At 39.4% G+C, this 21681-nt stretch overlaps 1 protein-coding gene across 16 annotated transcripts in view; it reads right to left on the bottom strand.

Moving 5' to 3' along the window:
- Positions 1 to 17774: 17774 nt before the first annotated feature.
- msn (serine/threonine-protein kinase msn) overlaps positions 17775 to 21681 on the bottom strand; it is a 29040-nt gene continuing 25133 nt past the window's right edge. For all 16 annotated transcript variants that reach the window (XM_066727566.1, XM_066727570.1, XM_066727572.1 and 13 more), the window contains one exon: positions 17775 to 21663. In XM_066727566.1, coding sequence (XP_066583663.1) covers positions 21580 to 21663 — 84 coding nt within the window. In that variant the 3' untranslated portion in view covers positions 17775 to 21579. The remainder of the gene's footprint in view (positions 21664 to 21681) is intronic.

Genomic DNA, 21681 nt, shown 5'->3' with positions numbered 1-21681 from the left:
AAAAAATACATTACTCGGAACATCCAAAAGTTTTGCTTTAATTGAAATAAGTGTGAAATCCTATATAGTAGAGACTATGCGGAAATTCTGACAATTTCATATTTGCAGTTTTTTATAATTTTATTATTAAAATTTAGTCTATAACGACATGGATTTAATACGGTGGAAAGGATACACACACTCTGTTTACAGCAGTTATTAACAATTTCTATATAGTTATACGCAAATTAGAATTGTATGGCTAACAATTTTTTAAATGTGTCTGGTATATATATTGTTTCAAACTCCTCTCTATATATACAGAATATGCTTTATATATATTTTCTAATGAATCTGTTTTTCCATATATATATATATATATATATGTATATATATCCTACAATTAAAAAAAAATTCTCTCTAAATTTATTATTTTAACACTCTAACAAATGTAATCATAGCTAAACAAACAAACTTTTGAAAGAATAATGTTTTATTTCATAATTACAGGATTTCGTAGTAGAAAGAAGAATCAAAAGATGCGCAAAGTGATTAAATGTATATTCGTATTAAAATAAAACTTTAGAATTAATATTTAAAAATGAAATAAGGTCTATATACCAAATAAAATGCGTACAAATATTCCTTGATACTTTCGTATATACAGTAATTTGTTTAATTGCAAGAGGGGAAAAGGGTGAAGAACGTAGGTGAAAATTTACAATTGTGATGTGTTCATTGTGTAGCAAAGTTCATGGAGAATTTGCAATGGGCATGCAGAAACGGAGCTCTAGGCAATGCGGTGCAAAAAATAATCTTTAATTGAAACGCGAAAAGTGAAAGAGCGTGGATGAAAATTTGAGCAAAGTATATGATGCGACACACATATATATATTATGTATTACGTATTATTGGAAAGCATGCACTTTGCTAGAGGTATATTTGCCAGATGATTGGAACTGCAGGTCTCTCGTGTGGTAATGGAGGTATCAGGAATGTGGAGTCCACGTTCGGAGAAGCAAACGAGGGCAGTCATACGCGTATTAGGTGCAATCTGCGCATCCACTGACAATCACGACCACACGCACACAAACACCCTAACCAGGCTGATTTTATACTTTTTGTTCCGTCAAAACTACCTCTACCACTACCAACAAAGGTATAGCCACTGTTGCACGATAATCCCATTTGGACAGTGCGCGCTTTGTGCGTTTGGCGCTATTGTTAAACAGTCCGTACCATCAGCCAAAAGCCAATATCAAGCTGGCTACCATATTGGCATGGAATATTTCACATCACCTGACATATTTTAACAAAATAGACACTCGCTAGTTGTGCAGGCATTAATCTTTCATGCCGCTTCAATTATAAGGCTGCTCCTTTGGGATTTCAACGTTTCGATATAATGCACGTAATCAGAATATTTAATGCATTCTAATCCTCTTAGAGAATATTAGACGTTTAAGCAACTCGAGTAGATTAGTAAATTCAAGGAGCATAATACGCTTGAATTCGTGGCAACATATCAATCACCGACCTCCACAATCGAGAATTTTACATTTTTCATTTTCTCAGCTCACCTTTATTCTATTAATTTTTATCAAATATCCAAGCTCCGGAATTTTCATAGCTGCGCTTTATTAAATAACGCTTTTATATTATATTTGATGCAGTGAACTCTGTATCCTCCTTCGCGTAGCTCTAGGTTTTCTATATACGATGAGCGAAGGAGAGAGGACTCGACTGAGAGGAGCTGTTTTTAGTGACGACAAGTGCACTTTAAAAATATACAATATCTAATACGATCCAGCTGGGTATTTTACAGAAATTGACGTTGAACAAATTATGCGATAAAACACTTCACGTACAGCCAGTTAACTCGGTGGTTTTCGCTTCTTTGGTAAAGGATCATAAAACATTAAAAAAATTTTAAACGCTCGAAAATGCCCGCTTCGCTTTACGGAGAATAATATCGCGTAATGGAGGTGAGTTGCAGAAGGAATAACGCGCCACTTTTTCTAGCTCTTCGATGGAAATTTTTAAGTGACTATTTAGAGAAGCAGTTGAGAAGTTTTGGGTAATTTTGCACTTATCATTAGGAAGGCTCTATGCATCGGTAAGCACCGCGAGATTTAATGTATTCCAGTATATATAGTTAAGCTTGTGTATATATATATATATATATATATATATATGTGCGGAATGTATTCATGCGCGTGACATACGGTCACATAACTTACATATGACACTCATACAAGCATACTTACACCTACAGGGCTGGGTATACAGGCTGCATTTCGTCGACGTCTCCAGTTGAAAGCCACGCCAAGCCACACATACCACACGAGAGCTATGCGAGGCTAAATCTCAACATACGCGTAAAAACCCAGCAAATTAACTAGCGTGTCGTTAAAGCTCGCACAGAATTCTACAGACTGTTTACAGGACTTCTTAAATAATGCAAACTACCCATTTCATCGTAATCCTTTTGCCAAATTCTCGCAAAAAATTTATTTAACAATATCCTACACCTCCCAAACAAAATTACTTGCACGGAAAATCTCGTTGAAAGATTCTCCCCCCACAGATTCTCGTAAAATCCTTTTTTCGAGTCTCACTTGCCAATAGCTGCAGCATATTTACAGAACGAAACGTCAGTATAAATACGATCTTTCAAGCTGCAAGTTAACGATCTTTCATTTTTCACCCTATATCAGAGATTTTTCAGCAATTTTGCGCCACGAATTCTTCTCGATTATCTCGTGATACGATCTTCGTAGAATTATTCGCGTATAAACAATTTCTAGGCGAGCCAGGTGATTCTGTTATTAGTTCGGGAAATAAATCCGAGTTGTTATGAGTATAGGAGAGGGGGGAAGGGGGAGAGATAACAGAGAAGAAGGAAAGCGGTATTCGGGCGAGAGGGGAAATTTCGCAGCTAGCGGAAGAAGTTGAGAAACAAGCGAGGCGCAATTTGGACAGGTATATCGGTATTATGATTTATACACAAGGTGTGTGTGTGTGTGTGCAACAAAACTTGAACCAATTTACAGAAAGTTATTTCTCAGATTCGCGTCGGATTACAATTTCTAAATCACCGTTAAAATCGCCACGCTGATGGTCAGCTGATCAATTAACCTATCACTGCATCGTGACGTCACAGCGTGCGGCGACTAAGTTTTATAGGTCCATAACTCGGTAACCGCTGCTCCGATTTGAATGGGACTCGAGGGTTTTAATTAGAAAGTCCTCGGGAATCGCCTCCCTTAATCTGACACGATCGTTTAGTGGCACCCTGTATAAGCTATATTTAGCGAGACCGAGAGAGAGAGAGAGAGGGAAACGGAGAATCACGAGCACCAACTACCAACCTATATATACACATATATAGCTGCGCAAACACTCACGGCCAATTTGATCCGCACATACGCAATGCGATATCACCTCTTTAGGTAAGCCCGTTTCCGATTCATCAAACAACTGATGCTACCAGATTTATGCTGCACATGACAGATCAAATTTATCAAACGGAAGATCGTTCCATTAAAAATCAATTGCCAGTGAAACGTTTTACCCGGATACTTTGCGAGAACTTTTATTATCTACAATTTTATCCGACTGCTTCGTTTATTCCAATTTATATTTCATTCTGATTGAAAATAGAAAGTGGAGGGGGTGGACGTAGACTGAGAGAGAGAGAGAAAATATGTGATTAATACACACATTTGTTATCACAATATTTAACGACTCTATTCGAGTAATCAGTCTCTTTATGAAATATTTCCACGCGGTTATCGGAAATTTCGAGTATATTCCATTTACTCTTTTCGTTTTATGCCGTGATTATGCGATATAATTGTTTATTCGTACGATTTCATTAGGCTGGCTTCGGTCGGTTCGGTCGATCCGTAGCTTTTAGGGTTCCAGTTGGTTGATTTGGAGGGGGGGGGGGAGGGAGACAAGATGGAAGATCGAAGCTCGCGTGAGGTTCGAGTACCATTGATGCAATGGGGGAGGTAGAAAGGAGGAGTTTTTCAATGAAACTCTCGAAGCTGACCAGCGCGAATCGGCCGGTGTGTGCCATAATGGAAGGAGCATCGCAACTGAGGGGGGGGGGGGGGTTGAATATAGCGAACTAGCCAACTATCGCTGAGTTCATTTCGCTCGATCAAAGCCACATTCTTTAGCCGCTCTCGAGATCCTTCCCTTAACCGGGACACGAGCGATTAATCTTGACGAAAAACATTTACGGGTTTGCGCTCGGAGGTAACTCGAAAAAAACGAAGCTCGAGTCGCGCAAGGAGCAATAATTGATGATTCGCCAGACCGGCAGGGACGTCTATAACGAGTATACCGCACCGTTTCGCCACTTGAATCTGATCGAAATAAAAAGTCTTCTGCCTCTCCAGCTCCTCTATTTTCTGCACTTTCACGGAACCAACGACAATCGAGCATCGCTTCGATCTGATCGTACTCTGCAATATGGAAATACAATTTTATTTTCAGACAATTCATTATGACTTTTTAACAAGGCAAGATACAGTCGAGTGCTTAATTACATATTTCGTGCAATATATTATACATTTGAGGAAGGAATTGGATGGGGGGAACAAAGGAACATTCGTGTGACGTGTTCAAACGTGAACATTGAGAAGATCAAGAGAGAGAGAGAGAGAGGGCAGGGCTCACCAACTACCACCATACAAATTTCCTAGGAGACTTTGACCCCGATCCACCTCAACCTTGCCTTACCACCCGTTCATTTCTATGCGCGGAACACGATTAGAGCGTGCAATTAGCTGGTACTTGAAGCCGAGTACAAACATTAATTAGCATCTCTAGGCGGATCCCGTTACGAACCAACCCCTGCTTCGTTTCCCTGAAGTCTAACTGACCCCCCCCCCCCCTCCTCCACCTCTTCTTCTCCTCCCACACCACCTCCACAACCCTATCTCGCTTGTTTCCTGCTTACCTTCCCAAAGCGTAAAACTTTCCAACAAAATATTTAACGTTGTAGCTCGTTGTACCAACCTGGTCGGACCTACCAGGCCTCCTTCCTCCACCGTTTCTACCACCCTCGAATTCTGACTCAGGAAAAAACTTTGATACTCAATTAAACATCTCTCTAAATTAATGCTTCAATTACTTCTCTTTCCCTCCCAACCAAACATTTCTACTCGACGCTCTGTTGTGCATGGACAATGGAAAAAAATATTCATTTCGTTAAAAAACAAATCTACCTATATTGGTAATGATTTTGAAAATCATGGTATAGCAATTAGAGTTTTGTAAGATTGTTACACATGAATTACTATAGTTTGGAAGGAGGATTAAATAAATTTCTGCTTCTTTAATAAAATTTTGATATTCAAATAACCATCCGTTTAAATTAGTACTTTAATTTCTTCTCTTCTTTCGCACAACCAAAACTTTTAAACTCGATCCTCCGCTGTGTTCAATGTCAAGAAAATACTTATTTCATTAAAAAAAAAAGCTGTCTTTTTATTAAAAATCATTGTAAAAGTCAGTCGTAAGAATCGAAATGAACATTGAGAATTATTCCTTGATGAAAGAGTGGAAATAGTTGGTAATATGCATTATTACGGTTAAAGGGGGTAGGGGGGCTAAATAAATTTTGCGTTTGTTTAATAGCCGTGTAATGCAGTTGCGCAAAGTGGGAATAATATGGTCAGCCGTGCAACAGTTGGCACTGCCATTCTTACTCGTAACTTCTATATCATTGCATAACTATGGCGTTACCGTAGCGTAGAACTAGTTTTCTTCAGGGATTGGAGAAGTTTCCACTACACGGTGGATAACTCAAGTTTGTTAAAACGTAACTTTGATCGGTTTCCAACCGAATTCATCGAGCCGTGCAGACATCTTTAAATCGTGGAAAAATTACGATTTAACGACCCTTTTATTTCCACAATTTCACCAATACTATATATTTCGACCTTAATATCTCTCCACAGTGGATAAAATCATTTATGCAAATTTCACTGTTCCACGCGCGTCAACGAGTATTGCTTTTGTTTCATATTTTATCACGCGGGCAATCTCTCGCATGGCGTGCATATTCCCATTAATATCAAGGATAAACATTGAAATTTATTAGACTTAAGGTGCTTCGCAATCCGACAGCTGCTGTTAATTTATTTTTCAAAGGACACAGTGAAACAAAATTACACAAGATAATTCTTGCTAAATTCCATTATATACATATGTATTATATGAAAAAAAAATATATATAGGTATAGTTGCAAGAAAACAAGCCGAGACATAATTTTCATAAAAATAAACCGACCGATGATTAAAAATGAATTAGTATAGCTACCGGAAAAGTAAAAATATTTTTAGTTAAGGTATATTGATTAATTTCATATCCAAAGGTTGAGAGTGGGAGTGGGTTGGAATCGCTAAAAGTTGCAAAGTATTCATCGAAACCACAAACATCGTGGGGAGGAATGGGAGGAGAGCGTTTTGCATCGTTTTGTCGGATCGAAGTCGCGTTTTCTGCATCAACGAGTTTCTCTCTCCTTCTCTCTCTTTCTACCCCCTTTTGGAAGTTGGTCGTTGCCAGAGCGATTAATCTCGACGGAAAACATTTACGAACTCGTGCTGTCTGTCGTAGCGGGCTTGCCGCGTCAAGAAGGCCAGGAAGAAAAAGTCGCGTAAGTGCAATTGATGACTCGCAGCGGCGTTGCGCCAAGAAAAACGAGCCCCGTGCCACTAGCAGACGCCCCGATAGAAGACATCAACCCCTTCGCATCCCCATCCCCCCACCCCCACTCGACCCCTCGAATTAAAGCAAACTTAAACCCGTCCCAAACAATCTTTTTCCACTTACGATTACACACATCCCTGGCCATTTAAAAGCATTTTCATCTCTCTCCCCTCCAAAACTCACCTCAACCCCCCTCCCCTCCCCTCTCTTCGCAACCCACTCGTTCCCTCGACGCTTACACCCACCTCGATTCACCTCACTCCGAGCTAAGTGATTAAAGTCTTACCATGGCGTATCGATAAAAGCTCCTCGCTCCAAATTAAATCAGTATATAACTGTATGATTTTTGATCATTTCTTTCTTTCAATTACACCAAGTCAGAAATATGTGCCATCTATAACCGAGCTGCATTTGTATAAATAATTCTGAAACAGTCTCGCACGCCTCGGAATAACTATATTCCCATCGGGTCAACAATTTTCCTTAATTTATCAACCAAATATAAAATCCATCGGATGTTAAAAATGATAGACAAATTTAATTACCGTCGACTATATATACACAGAGTTTATTTTCAGCCGCTCCATTAAGTGATATCGTTAGTCGCGCTCTGCACCGAAGGATGCTCCAAAATACTTCTTTTAAATGAAGCGAGTGCCAATGGGAATCCTAGGGATTATTTATTAAAAATGGCTGCATTGCTGGTGGGAAAAAGGTTGAAATTCGGAGGTGTTGTTTGAGGGATGATTGGTTGGTTAAAATTTCTATAGGGCAATTTTCAGCTTTGACGATTTCAAATTGGCGGAACGAGTCGAGAGAGGGCGCGTCGCTGGAGCCATCTCCTCTCTCAACGAGGGTAATTTCGATTCGCACGTACGCGTTACCGTTGTCCCCGAAATCCGGTGGCGGATACGAGGAACGCTGAATTTCCTGAAATTCAACGTGAAAGCCTGAGCTACCCGCTACATCGGCTTCGATCGCGCAACTCCGACACAGACGCTATATAGGCCGGACTAATTATCACCGCTGTTTTCCAATGGACCACCATTTTTCCTACAGCTTCAACCTTGCAGCCTGAATTACCCTCCGCATTCAGACTCGCGAAAATTCTGATATAAATCACGAGCGCGTCTTATGCCGAATCACTCGGGTATAAAATGAAATTGGCAAACTGAAAATGCATTTTAAAAGATGTTAAACGTAACTCGGATGAAATTGTAAAAACTCGCGAATCTTTGAGAATGGAATAAAAGAGATGCTTTTTATTACATCGTATGTACCTGTACGTTATAATATATATATATATATATATTTAAAGTTGTGCCTCTGTAGGGAAAAGTGTTGAGTGACGGAGAGTGTCGGCTCGGTCGAGTGGAAATTTCGAAAGCGCCGCATCGAATCTAGCGATTGATGATTCCTAATGCGCCCGAGTGAGATGGGTGAGTGAAGCCGTCAGGGGGAGGTGTGGGGGGGGGGGGGGATCGACGAGCTTTGAGAGTATACAGAGGATAGTGAAGCGAGCGCGACAATGGGTAGGTCCGTACTGTAAGTTTGTAGGATTGGAAGAAACAGAGAGAGGGAGAGGTAGATGGTGAGAAAGGGAGATGGCGATTGGGTAAAAGTAGAAACAGAAATAGAAGTAGAAACAGAGGTAGAGGATCGAGGGAATGGAAGAGAAAGAGAGAAAGTACAGTTGACTGCGGGTAGCAGGAGCGAGGCGGTGGTTTGTGTTGACGTTTTTACGAGAGAAAGCAGAAAGAGGAAGAGAGAGAGAGAGAGAGAGATGGTGATTGGGCAAAAGTAGAAATGGAAGTAGAAGCACGAGCAGAGGTGGAGGTTTAAGCGAATGGAAGAAGAAAATAGAGAAGAGAGAGGATGGAAAATACGGTTGACTGTTGCTGAAGTAAAAGAGCACTGGTATTGGTGGTACCGCGAAAAAGAGTGAGGAGGGAGGGGGTGTATTGGGGGAAACGGAAGTAGAAGTAGAAGAGAGAGCAGAAGCACTGGCGGAAGTGGAGGATGAAGCAAATGGAAGGGGAGAGTGAAAGAGAGTAAAAGCTAGGGGTTGGCAGAAAGTGGCATGAAACGTGTGTAGGGGGAGGGGGAGGGGGAGAAAGTAGCGGGCTGCGGGAGTACAGTGTAGAGTCACGCTACTCGACGCTACTCTACGTACGGCATGCTACTCGTTTGCGTGATGCTGCCGGCGTGTGTGCTGCCGGTGCCGGTGGTGAACGCGCCCGGACATCGATACAGCTCCGCCGCCACTTTTCCCCTGATCCTCTCTGACCCTCCCTTACACCCTCCCGCGCACCCTCAACCCACACAACGCACGTACACTTCTTCACCATCCACTACTCGCGTACCATTAGCTTCTCCAACGGAACCTGCTTGCTGCCCCTCTTCCCTTACACACATACAGCGAAGCTATATATATATATAAATATATATATATATATTTCTTCTCTCTCTCTCTCTCGCCGCATCTCACACTCTCTATCTTATAACCTCCCCTACCCTTTCTCTCTCCCCAAATCTCTTCTCCTTCTCCCTCCACCTCATTCCCTCGGTACTTGTTTAGAATTGGAGGGAGAGAGAGAGAGAGAGAAAGAGAAAACTGCTGCCAGAGCATCCCTGAAAGCTGCTCGCCCCTACCGCCTCTACCTCGCAGTACTAGTTTGCGGATTATCTGTACATAAGTATAGAAACTCCGAAACAACAACCAACCTTCCCCTCTATAGATCTCCGCAATGGAAACTCGTACTTCTAATCGATTATTTTCTGTTCAGAATTAATACTTCCTCTTTTTTAATTAATAATTTTAGAGTCTTTCTGAAAATTCATATAATAACTGTTGCTCGTCCATATATTTATTTACATCTGTATATATAGAGTTGCGACCAAATGCAAAATTATACACGCGTTGGAATAACCGTGCATCCGAATGCTATATATATACCAAGCCCTCGGTGAATATTTCGAAAACCGTTCTCCATTCGCGTGACTTTCACATAAGTAAACGAATATAATTCCGCCTTGTCACTTTTTACCGTAAATCTGGACCAATTCTGTTACACGAATTACCACTCACCCATCACTCTCGGTTAATCTAGACGTTCCTCTCTCTCTCTCTCTCTCTCTCTCACGATTCTCTTTCGTTCCTCACAGAAATCCAGCAACGCCACTGCAAAGGGAATAATAATTCGCTGGATTTACAAATCTGTGAAAAAAAAACCTTTCTGTTCCATCACTGTCAAGTTACTATTCTTTTATAGATACGTGAAAAATTGCAATCCCCTCGATGGACAAGATCCAACGAAACTTTTTAATCAGATGGAAATTCAATCGCAAAGAATTTATCAAGTTATATATACTATACATATATATAACATACGCGGTTTCACTTTTATCGCGTTCATTTTTCTGGAAAATCCTCGACTTTCCCTCCTGTACACGCCGCAGAGAGAAACGAGAGTAATCATTTCCTCCATTACGAAGACAAAGCAGAGAGTCGTCGATTAGTTTTACACCAACGCTCGCGCACGCTTTGTATAGCGACGATGCGAATAGGGTAGAAAGAAAAAGTGTGAATCTGGCGAATAAATCGCTTTAAAAATTCAATTCGTCAGCCCCGCAGCTTCGTTGTTCCCATCGTGCGTGTAATCCAAATTTAAGCTGCTTGATTTATGCATAGCCGCAAAGCGGACGTTTTCGCTTTCCTTATTAAACGGTGTTAAAAGAGCAATAAAAAGGGGGGGGGAGCAGGGAATATAATCGGAGCAAATCAACCATCATGAGAATCAAGTACGCATTTTTTGAGGATTCTCGTTATTAGTGGGCATGTGAGTCTTTCCTGCTCACTTTTTCAGCTAGAAATTTTGTGGCGTTAAAATTGCAGATATATATATATATATATATATACAACGTGTCAATTTAAAAATGCATCACCCTTAATGTCCGACCTTTTATTATAGAAAATGTAGAAACTGCAGCAAGTCTTTGATTTTATTTTTAAAATTGACATTTTCAAGTTTTTATCTTATTAAATTGCACAAAGGCGTCAGGGAGGGTGGAAACATGCACTAAAATCTTAAATGGGTGCACTGAAATATCGAGGGTCGTACGAATTCGAATTGACACGCTGTATATATTATATACTATTATACGTATCACGTGTATTACCCTGCTGTGGCCAGCTACACTTGTACACACGTTACAACAGACAAATGCACACTTTGCAGCATTCCGTTTAACAGTGCAGTGTCACCGTGCCATTAGTCCGAAACACGGTCTCCCCTGCTTTATTTCATTGGCCAGAGTCCCCCCTGGACACTCGTTGCTCGTACTCGGTCATTCAAATGTACATACATCCCTCTACGAGCCAGAAATAATTCATAAACTAATTCACGAGGCCTCGTGAAATAGTGTGCTGCTCACCTTTTTTTTCCAAACGCAGTTTTTCCATTTTCAAGCTCCCTTCGTCATTGGTTTCCGGTCTTCCACTAAGCTTCCGTTCAACAGCTAGAAACAAGATTCACGAGGATAGTAATTATTAATCCATGCTGGTTTGAAGAACATTGTGCAGGGGAAAGCGTTGTACCTTGGGACATTTGTTAAATTTTATTAATTCAAAGGATCTTCTAATTAAACAAACATAAAAAATTGGACCATGAAATTTGAAACATAAATAGCCTATTAATAAAGTGAATACATAAGAGAATATTGATAAAAAGAGAGTTTTCTGCAAGTTAATACACGATAACATAAGAATTTAAATAAAAGTGTTGCAAGGTACAAATCTCACTTTCCTATAGGTCGGTCGATAGGTACACTTACAAGTGTAAAATATACAGATGGATGGATATATTATTGGCACTCGTCAGAATTGTAGTAAATTGCGAGAGATGCATGGAAGTTTTGTCAAAGCTGGGAGTTTGATTTATAAGGAATGCTGGCTGCGCAGCTGTTTAGCCGTTCACGTCACGAAGTCGTTGACCAAGCAGCGTCTCAAGCTTGGCCAGCTTTCGTGAAGCATCCGTGGAGAGCACGAGATAAATGATCCACGTGTCAAGCTGACGCTCGACTTGACGATAACGAATACTCGCATTAGCGTCCATTTGGTGAACCAAGAACGTCGAGTGTCCATCGATTTCTGCCCGGTGTCGACCAGTCGTCAAGGGGAAAAATTTGAAGGATACTTTAGCTAAAATGTATAAAAATGAAAGGAGGAGAAAATATAGAACATGCGGAAGAATACTAACTTCCGATTTCGTTCGCTTGGATAAATAAAGGAGAGACCATGTAGGACCTAAAGATATATCTTACATTGTAATTTTTGTTTATGACACTAATTTAAATTTACGTGCATGTGTGGTCTGCCAAACTTCAACGCTGTTAATAAATTTTTAGCTAATTTCTATAACAGTCGTTAAAAAGAAGGTTCTAAAGAATATCAGCAGAAACGTAGGATTGAAAAGAAGAAAAGGAACAATAGATAGAAGGATATTATTCCCTTTGGTTTCTTCCGCTAAGATAAATAAAGGAGAGACAATAAAGAATCAAACGATAACCCTTCGCCTCTTAGTCGATTTTTCGCTAATTTCTGACACTCTTTAAGGAGACAATTTTCAAGGGTATCCTCAATATAGAAACGTAGGAATGAAACGAAGAAAAAGAATAATACGTACAGAAAAATACTAACTTTCGGTCTCGGTTACTTAAATAAATAAAGGAAAGACAATGCCGAATCTAACAAAAACATTTCTATTATTAACAGATTTTTAGGTAATTTTCGATACTCGTGATGGAGAAAAAGGTCCGAACGATGAAAATGCAGAAATGATATAGGAAAAATGAGAATTAATTGTAGAAGAATTAATATTGACTTCCGGTTTCGTTCAGTAAGATTAATTATAGGAGACAAACTAAAATCTAACGATAACACTTATAAAGAACATCAATTGTTAATGAATTTGTAGCTACTTTCGACTATTCGTAAAAGGAGAAAAATTAAAAGAAATATATATATATATATATATATATATATATACAGGGTGTAACAGCAATAAATATAGAAGGAAAAGAATGTCGGGTGATTTCGTTGGACAATTTTTTCAGCATTTTCACTATTATTATAAGTAGCTTTTCGAGGTGGAAACGAATGCTCTTTCATATATACTACTATCCGTACACACACTAACGAATATTTGCCACTCGAATCTCCAACATTCTATACGAGCCCTACGATTTATTTCGGATTCCACGGCGACCTTAACGATGTCGACTTAATGCGGCAGTATCACGCCATTTGCAGTTAACGCCTCCTTAGCCGTCGATTCCAATTAACCTCCCCCCCCCCCCCTATATATATAAATTAATATCAAATGAATATATACAGAATCGTCTCGTTTTAATCCAGAAATAATCTTTTCAACGAAATATATATTCCCTCGTCACACAATTATAATTAGAATCGCGTTAATTGCGAATTGCATTTCGCAATTGTATCGCAGTAGAACGAGCTTGACTAAAATGAAACACGTAAAATGCTACGTATCACGTGGTAAAAGAACAAGGAGAAACTACCCAGTCAGACAACACTCGTTTAACGCTTGAACGCGACTAGTATTATGCTCGTGGCCCATCCACGAAATTCCACGACTCGACAATTAAGCTCCGATTCCACGATGCTTTATATAAAACGACTTGAATTTAACTCTCACGAATATCAACTACGCTCTAAACTATAGAAACTAGCTCTGATTGTTTCGCTATAAATTATTGCCACTCAGTGATCAACTCATTTCGACCTTGAACGAATACGACAAAATCGCTGAAGCATTAAAAAGTGCAAAAATTACTTGAAACTTTATCTATGATGGTTACGTCATCCCATAATGATCATCGAAAGTTCTGCTCTGTTATTGTTGGCACTTTTTTTACTCTATTTATATCCCGATAAATTATTCCCATGCAGTAAAAGAGTACTACCGACTTTGAAAAAAAAAAAACAGAAATTCCCTAAATCTTTGGAATATATATACATAAATAATAATCGTTCCTTCATTCCCCATGGCCATCGAAAATTGCGTTTCCTTATTGTCGAGAGTTTTAATCAAGCTGCATTGTTAAAGATTCGAGGGATAACGAGGTTTAAAATGATTGGTGCCCCGGCGAGAATTATCCAAGGACGAGGGTTGAAAAGAAACGGAGGGGAATGATAATAATAACAATATAGCAACAACAAGAATAAGAATAAATTCGGAAAGGAATGTTTGCGAGATAAATGTATATATATATATATATATAGAAAGAGAGGGCTGGTCTAGCAAGGAAAATGTATTAGCGAGAGAAATTTGACTGTGAGAGAAATATACACTCGACAATAATGCGCGCAGAGATTCTGGTTTGCCCGAAGCGTCTAAGGAAGATTCGAAAGCGGTCCCGTAATTTCCGCAATCTGCTTCGGGATTCCGCGAGCGCGAATAGCAATTTCTCTGGTGGAACGGAGAGCTGCTGTATTTTGAGCGTATATAGGAAGGAAGGAAGTGAGATATGTAGAGAGAGAGAGAGAGAGAGATGGACAGACAGACAGACGAGTGAGTACCAGTATAGGTATAGACATAGCAGTACGAAGAGGAGAACTATATATATATATATATATATATAGGAGGCAGTGAAGCGTAGGAAGAAACTCGGCGTACTCCGGCTGCTCTCACGCTGCTCTTATCCAAGATCAATCAAAAGGGACGCGTAATAAGCGAGGAATCCTCGTAAAGGTAGGAGGAAATCGCTCGATTGTGTCGTTTAAGGATCCGGCTAACGAGTAGACGCGAGTTCCTCGAGGTAACGAGGCAACGCATAGAGAGGAGGAGGGATTAACCGTAATCTTCGGTAACTGGATCTTGCGCGAGCGACTATCTCTGCATCAACTTGCTAATCCGAATTAAAACTCGAATGGGATCGCCCGGCCGGTGCTGGTCAACTACGTGCCTCCCTCCCAATGCTTCCCAGAGTGTGCTTCGCGTTGGCCCAACCAAACTGGCCACTCTCGCTCGGCCCCCTCGATGCAGACCTTCGACTCGACTCTCGCTAATAGCCCACACACCTCGCGTGCCCTCTCCTAATCAAAGTAACCCGTAAATCCCACAAGTTTCTCTGCTTTCTCCTACGGCAAAGCCGCTAACGTGACTAACGCTCGTCCGGAACCCATTACTTTCGCCACGAATCACTCGCTACACCTGCGTACCCCTGCAAAGTCCTCATCCCTAATTACGCTTACACTCGATACGATCGCTTACCCACCGCAGCCGCCACAACCCCCTCCCCCCTCTGCCTTGATTCACCCGAGAAATTTATCCAAATCTTTTTTATCATTCGTGTCTGTGAAAATAAGAATATTCCGCGCAGGATGTATATATAATACCTCCTCTCCTTCGCGAGCTTATCGAAACGTGCTCGAGAGGATTTCAAACTAATGAGATTGGAAGAGAAAAATTTAACGCTGTTATGTGGTCACGGTGATGTTATACCTTCCATCTGGGAAAGATACGCGATTATTCACTGCTTTCGAGAGACCCAGAAGTATATATATCTGTGCGTAGAATATCATATCGAGTGAGGAAAAAAAAGCTGCGGATATAGCGCGAGGAAAAAAGTATTCGCAAAGTCAGCCAGAAGGGAATTTTAGTGGATATATATGTAGAGTGTATAATATAGGACTTTGGAAGAAACACGTTTCACGTCGGATGTAAAGCAGCATTTTTAGTAAGAGCCAAAAAGCATTTGGGAAATTATTTCGTTTCGGTGAAATTTCTCTTATATAAAACGTAACACTCCGTTATTAATCATTTACATTTTATTTCTCTCTTTTTTTCTTTCCCTTTTTTCCTATAGAAACATCGTGAAAAACTAATATTATACTATATAGGACGGGATCAAATAAATCATACATCTTTTACAACACACGCCTCGCACATGCAATATACACTATATATATATACACATGCGGTATATTTGTAGCGATATTGGATTTTGCTATGATAAAGATTTCTATCATGAGTTTTTCGTTGGATTCGATATGCAATCTGTGACGCATTCCTTATTCGATTTTCAGCAATAATGCAAAAGTGGCAATCGAATGGTGACCGGAAAATGGAGAAAACGTTATATCATCGATGCTAACGGTTACCAATAGTATAGTATGGGATAGTGGAGGAGAATCGAAGAGAGAGAGAGAGATGCGTGGATCGCGCGCACTACGACGACGCTTTGTCAGTATCCAATATATAGATTGCACATTCAGCATTTGGTCACTCCTCGCTAAAAACGAAATCTGACCGGATGATGAGTGTTCCGCCACACGAATTTAAAAAAACATCGGCAGCGCGATAAATTTTGTAATTCCACGATGCATTTTTCCATGAATAAAAGTTTGCCTTTCCATTCTATATATGCGAGTTCACGAATTTTTCCTGCCTCCCTCGCACACGATAAGGAAACGCATGCACCCCCCAATGGGAGAAAAGTTTTCCTCTTTTCTTTCGGCCCTCCTCTCCGTGCTCGATATCCTCCTTCCAGATCCTGATCCACAGCCAGTCCCCGATCAGGAGGACCACGGGGATTATGACAAAAGCTCACCACTGCCAGAGTGCCAGCAGGCTTTGGCCTTCGACCACAGCCACGGTTACGATAAATTTCAGCCCTACTGATCGATTAATCCCGCGGGAAAAATTGGTCGCGTTGACTTTCAAATGTGGCAAAAAGCTTTACCATTATCCCTTCAGCTTCTACCCACCCTCCCTATATACAATACCCTCTTCCTATCCTCCTCCCCTCTCCTAACCATGCAACATCCACCAATCTAAGCACTGCAAGTCAAATTTTATGAGAATTTTAAGTACGATTGTTGTATGAATAGTATGTGTGTGTGTGTGTGTGTGTGTGTGTGTGTGCGCGCGCGCGCGCGCGTGTATACCAAATTGAAACATTATCATTTTCTGTGTTCACCCACGGACGAATGAATAAAAATTGTCATGTCGTTCTCTTGAACGTAATGCTGGCGCATTTATTAAAATAATTCCTCGCTAAATCCATGTACTGTGTATACGTATATATAGACATTGCGGAAAAATCTGCAAGTTTATTCGTCGCGGGAGATCTCGCTTGTCGAGTGTTCGTTCAGTTTTTCTATGTTTCATAAATATTTAGTCTGAAAAAGTGACACATTTTATGAAAGCGATTTTCTTCTTCCGCCGCAGCGAACTTTAAATAATTGCAATTTGTCGCGCTAAAAGCTAGATCTTTTTACAAGTGAGCTCTACAGCGCGTTATATCAATTATCGAGAAACACGAAATTGGCCAGCAGTTATAGTGGAAACTCCAACGGAGATATAGCACTATCTCTATATTTGGTTTAACAAAATTAAGCTGCTTCCACTAGTCAAATAAAGCTCGACTCTGTTTCTGATACTTTTAAGACTTTTAGATTTACGCCTGGCTAGATTTATCTTTCTCGCGGTTAATTTCCCAAGTATTAAATAAAAGGCACTGTGAGCGTATCGTTAAAAGGAAGGATAGTAAAGGGAACAAGTGATAATTTCTATTGAACGATAGTTTCAGAGTAAACAGAGCGAGCAACCGTGTACAAACACAGTAAATGGAGTTATATGGGCCTTTATACGAGTAGCAGGGCGATTTCCTGGCTTTCCTTGGAGGCCGACCGAAGGTGGTGGTGCTTCGCTGCACAGATCGCGGAGCTTCTGCGTAGGGGGTTCATAGGGGTTGATGGGGGATGGTGGGGGGGGGGGGGGGGAGAGAGGTGCCGAGTTTCGTAACGATGCCGTAGGGCGAGAAAGCGGAAATTGGTAAACGATTAAGCTGTGCTTGCTCGCATGCAGTATACACTGATTCCAATGGCTGAGAAACATATGCAGAGCCGAGGCAAGCTGCGTTAAATTTCGCATCTTACTACTTCGACGCGGAACCCCATTCCATTCCATTGTCTCCCCTGCCAAATTGGTTTTTAATACGTGGAACAAAGGTAGGGATTTAAAAAGCAACACAATTTCTTACGAATTCTCCGTATATTTGACCTATGTAATAGTAATAATGGTAATAATAGTCTTAATAATATAATATATTCCGCGTGTATCGATGACCGTAAGAATACGAAAAATAATTCGTCATTGTAATAATTATACAAGTGTAATATATTGCAGTAATAGCTGTTATTGTTTTTGTATAAAAAAATCATCACTACCATCTTTAGGAGAAAACATATAAAACAAGGAGTTATTGAACGAACGACAAGGATCAGGAATGGGAGGGGATGAAAGGGTTTAAAAGGAGATAACAGATTTTTTCTGTATAAAATTAGTCGCGGGTTTAAGTAATAATATTATTCTTATAATATTATTAGAATTCTTGTCAACCCTAATTAACCACCTGGTCGTGTGTAAAATTCGTCGTAGAATCACTTATAGTTCACTAGTATGTCTCTCTCCTTTGATAAAAAGCTTTTTAACTGGTAAAAAGCAGTCTTTCGTTGCACTTATTTCGGGGCGTCTCCCTCTCCTACTCCTCCTCGCACATATTCAGCCGCTGTATACCTTATAGCGATTAACGTAAATACTTTGATATGACGGTTAATAATTAGTAAAAATTCAATCCATAGACTCCAATTATTTTTCCTTTCAATTTTAATAACGGGCAAGAAATATTGCAAGCGTGGATCAATAAGTTGATTATTGCGAGCGTGAGTATACGTTTTTTCATATGTGACCAAATTAAAATCAATAATAATGACTGAAACATGAATTTACATAAAAATTCGATATTTCTTTTTTTAATAAAGAAGATATACAAAGTTTATAATGTATAAATAAGCTATGTTGTAGCGGCACAAGCTTTTTCATTTGTCAGAATGAACAAAACAGTGCAGAATGACAAACTTATTGTTAAGATTTCTGTAAACTCGTAACTAGCATCAATTAACAAGTAAACCATCGCGTCTTAAAGCGCAGCTACAAAGTTTCTGTTCTTTTTATTCATCGTATTAATTTCACAAGCTTTTAGCTACTTAACTGCGCGTAATACGGATTGGACTGGATCAAAAATACCTAATAATGCGATTTTACATAGTAGTGTGCGAAAAACGCTGGTTTTGCATATTAATACGTATCTCTCTCGCGTCACAAATGCTGAAAATCTAACTGCTTTGGCTATATATGAAAGCCAGTAAACGAGCATAAGTATGAGCACGAACAAAACTATTATTAAACGCGAGGATAAAAACCATTCAGAGAGTCCGCAAATCCGCTTGTATAGCTCCAGCTTGCAGTTGCCAGACTCCTCTGCCTCTGTTTTTCCTCATTATCCCTATACATCCCTCACACTCACTCCATATCTTTACAACCAGTAAGGAATTAGCGTATCTCACTAAAGCCGATTTTACGATTGCACAAAGTAATTTGTTGGACAATGAAAAGGCCATTCTTACTAATAAACCATTCGAATGCTTTAATCATGCCACGCGAGCTGTCATTAAAACAATTGCTCATACTTATTTCTCGTTTGAAAAACACGCGCAAAAGTAATCTTCAATAAATACTCTCAAATAGTATTTTTGAGTCAAAAAACTTCTCTTCTCCGTTACTACTTTCCTTATGTACAAAACATTCACACCCAAAATTTCGAATCATGTATCGATATTCTCGGATGAAGTTTGCGATTAAAAATACTTCCAGTATAAAATTTGCACGGAATCGATATTCACTAGTTAGTAATAAAGTATCGTTATACGTACGTTAGTATGGCGTGATTTTTTTTTATATTATTACTAGTAGCCCCAATAACGCTGGAAATGTCCTATCGTGGAAACATCGAACTTCTTTTCTCCGCTTCAACATGCCTCCCTACTAGCGATTATCGTAAGACCGTTTAAGTAAACTGTCGGAACAATCCAGCTTGGATGAGACCGCTCTTCGATTTAATTCTCAAACTTTTTCATTGAGCTTCGTACTATCTTTGAGATTACAAGATTAGTTATTAATAATATATTTCAAAATGAGACACCTATTCATGTATATTCAGCAAACGAACGAGGAGAAGGAAGGAGAGAATTGTCCTGTCCGAGTGCGCGTCATACTGTCGCTAAATTACAAATTTCTTACAAAAACTCTAGGCATTTTACGATCAACCTTACACTCTAATCATCGAAATAGAGAACTGAGACGCAAAAATCTTATAAAACGCCAACAACATAAATGTGTGATTTTAAATTGAGAACATGGTACATGTAACATATTAAAGGAAATAAACGAAACGTGGTAATTGAATCACGTACATCTCGAATCTCTCTAGTACAATTACTCTATTGTGTGTAAAAATTAGTCTCATAAGATACCAGGCGTCACCATTGCTTGTTCATCGTCATCAGGACCATCTCTTAATCATGCTAATGCTTGTTTTCCTCGACAGCACTGAAAGAGCAGCATACGACTCTCGTAACTCGCTAAAATACTATACAATTAATAACATTAGTAATTATTTTGTCTCGACTTTAACCCATTTGCAAAAAGATAAGGTCGAACTTTTAGACAATTACGTACGTAGTCTCGTAAAAAAAAAACAATGAATAAAGTTTTGATGTGAGCTAGACTAAACTCAAATACTATCATAATAATGACCACCCATACTATATAACTATGTCATTAATAATGATATATTGATATATTGATAATAATTTGTTTGTAGTTTAGTACACACCAAAGTTTTGTTTTTAAAAACTTAAATATTTAAATAAAAAAAAAACATAGTTCGCTGTGCTTATTTCTTCCTCCTTCACGTATTTCAAATTGGAAATACATGAAATCATCGTAATGCTTTTGCTATTGTAATATTGCTTGACTCGTATTTAATAGAAAAGTTTCAAACTACAATAGCGAAAATGTACTTCATAGACCAAAGCACCAATATTGCACAAGTATGTAATATCTGATAAAATTTTCGATCAAGTGATTCTTATGATTGCTACTGGTAAATCGAAGTCTATCCTCATGCATCTTCGCTATTAGAAAATTTATTCATCTTGGCGAAATAAAAAATATACTGATCGAAAAGGCTACAGTCACACAAGTCTTAATGGTATATTGTAAAATGTAATTGAGAAAGACTTGTAGTAAAATAATGGTGTTACGTCATGCCGTTGACTGAGAGTAATATATAAAAGAAGAGCAAGGAAAACAACATGAATCACAATTATTTGATAAGTAGAACATAAAAAGAATCACTATATGCACGTAAAAATTAAAACGCAATTTACCATCGTATAACATTCGCACAAATACACTGCACTCCTATTAATTCATTCCCACATAGACTATAGGAGTAAAAAAAGAACAGCCGTTTGAAGAAAAATCGGCAAATGTGGTACGCCAATCAGCATCATTTCATACTCTACATGATGGGCATGTGAGAAAGCAGAGAAATCTTTTTACGAGATGATTCACGTAAGTTAGTGTCCCTGATGTACCCCGCAAGTGCAGTCGAGGATACCATCGATATTTTTCCCGATTATATTCATCTTCATCACAGTGGCTCCGATTATATTGATTGAAGGAAAAACGCTTGTGCCAATAACGTTGTTTTTCACGACGACGATGATGACGACGACGATGACGATGGTGATGACGACGACGATAGTGATGATGGTACTGATTTTGGTGCATGCATTTGCTGACTTCCATTTCGCTCAAATCTGGCAGTGGAGAGCGATATAGAGCTTGCACCGGCGTGGAATAACTCAAGATGCGTGATTGATTCCGTGTTGGTAATTGCATGGGTAATTGCGAGGCCAGATCCGGCCGCATTCGGGATCACCAGTTAGCCATACCAGGTTTGTTTAGCGTCATGAAATAAATCTGGCACGAACTACCACCTTTCGCTGACGAGAAAAATACCTGAGGGGACAATAAAAA

The sequence above is a fragment of the Prorops nasuta genome, unplaced genomic scaffold, assembly GCF_024137725.1.
Source record: "Prorops nasuta isolate Cenicafe-Biocafe unplaced genomic scaffold, Cenicafe_Pnas_1.2 PNAS00005, whole genome shotgun sequence".
Taxonomy (NCBI): Eukaryota; Metazoa; Arthropoda; class Insecta; order Hymenoptera; family Bethylidae; genus Prorops; species Prorops nasuta.
The sequence above is the reverse complement of the archived record's forward strand: the minus strand, read 5'-3'. Positions and strand labels throughout refer to the sequence as shown.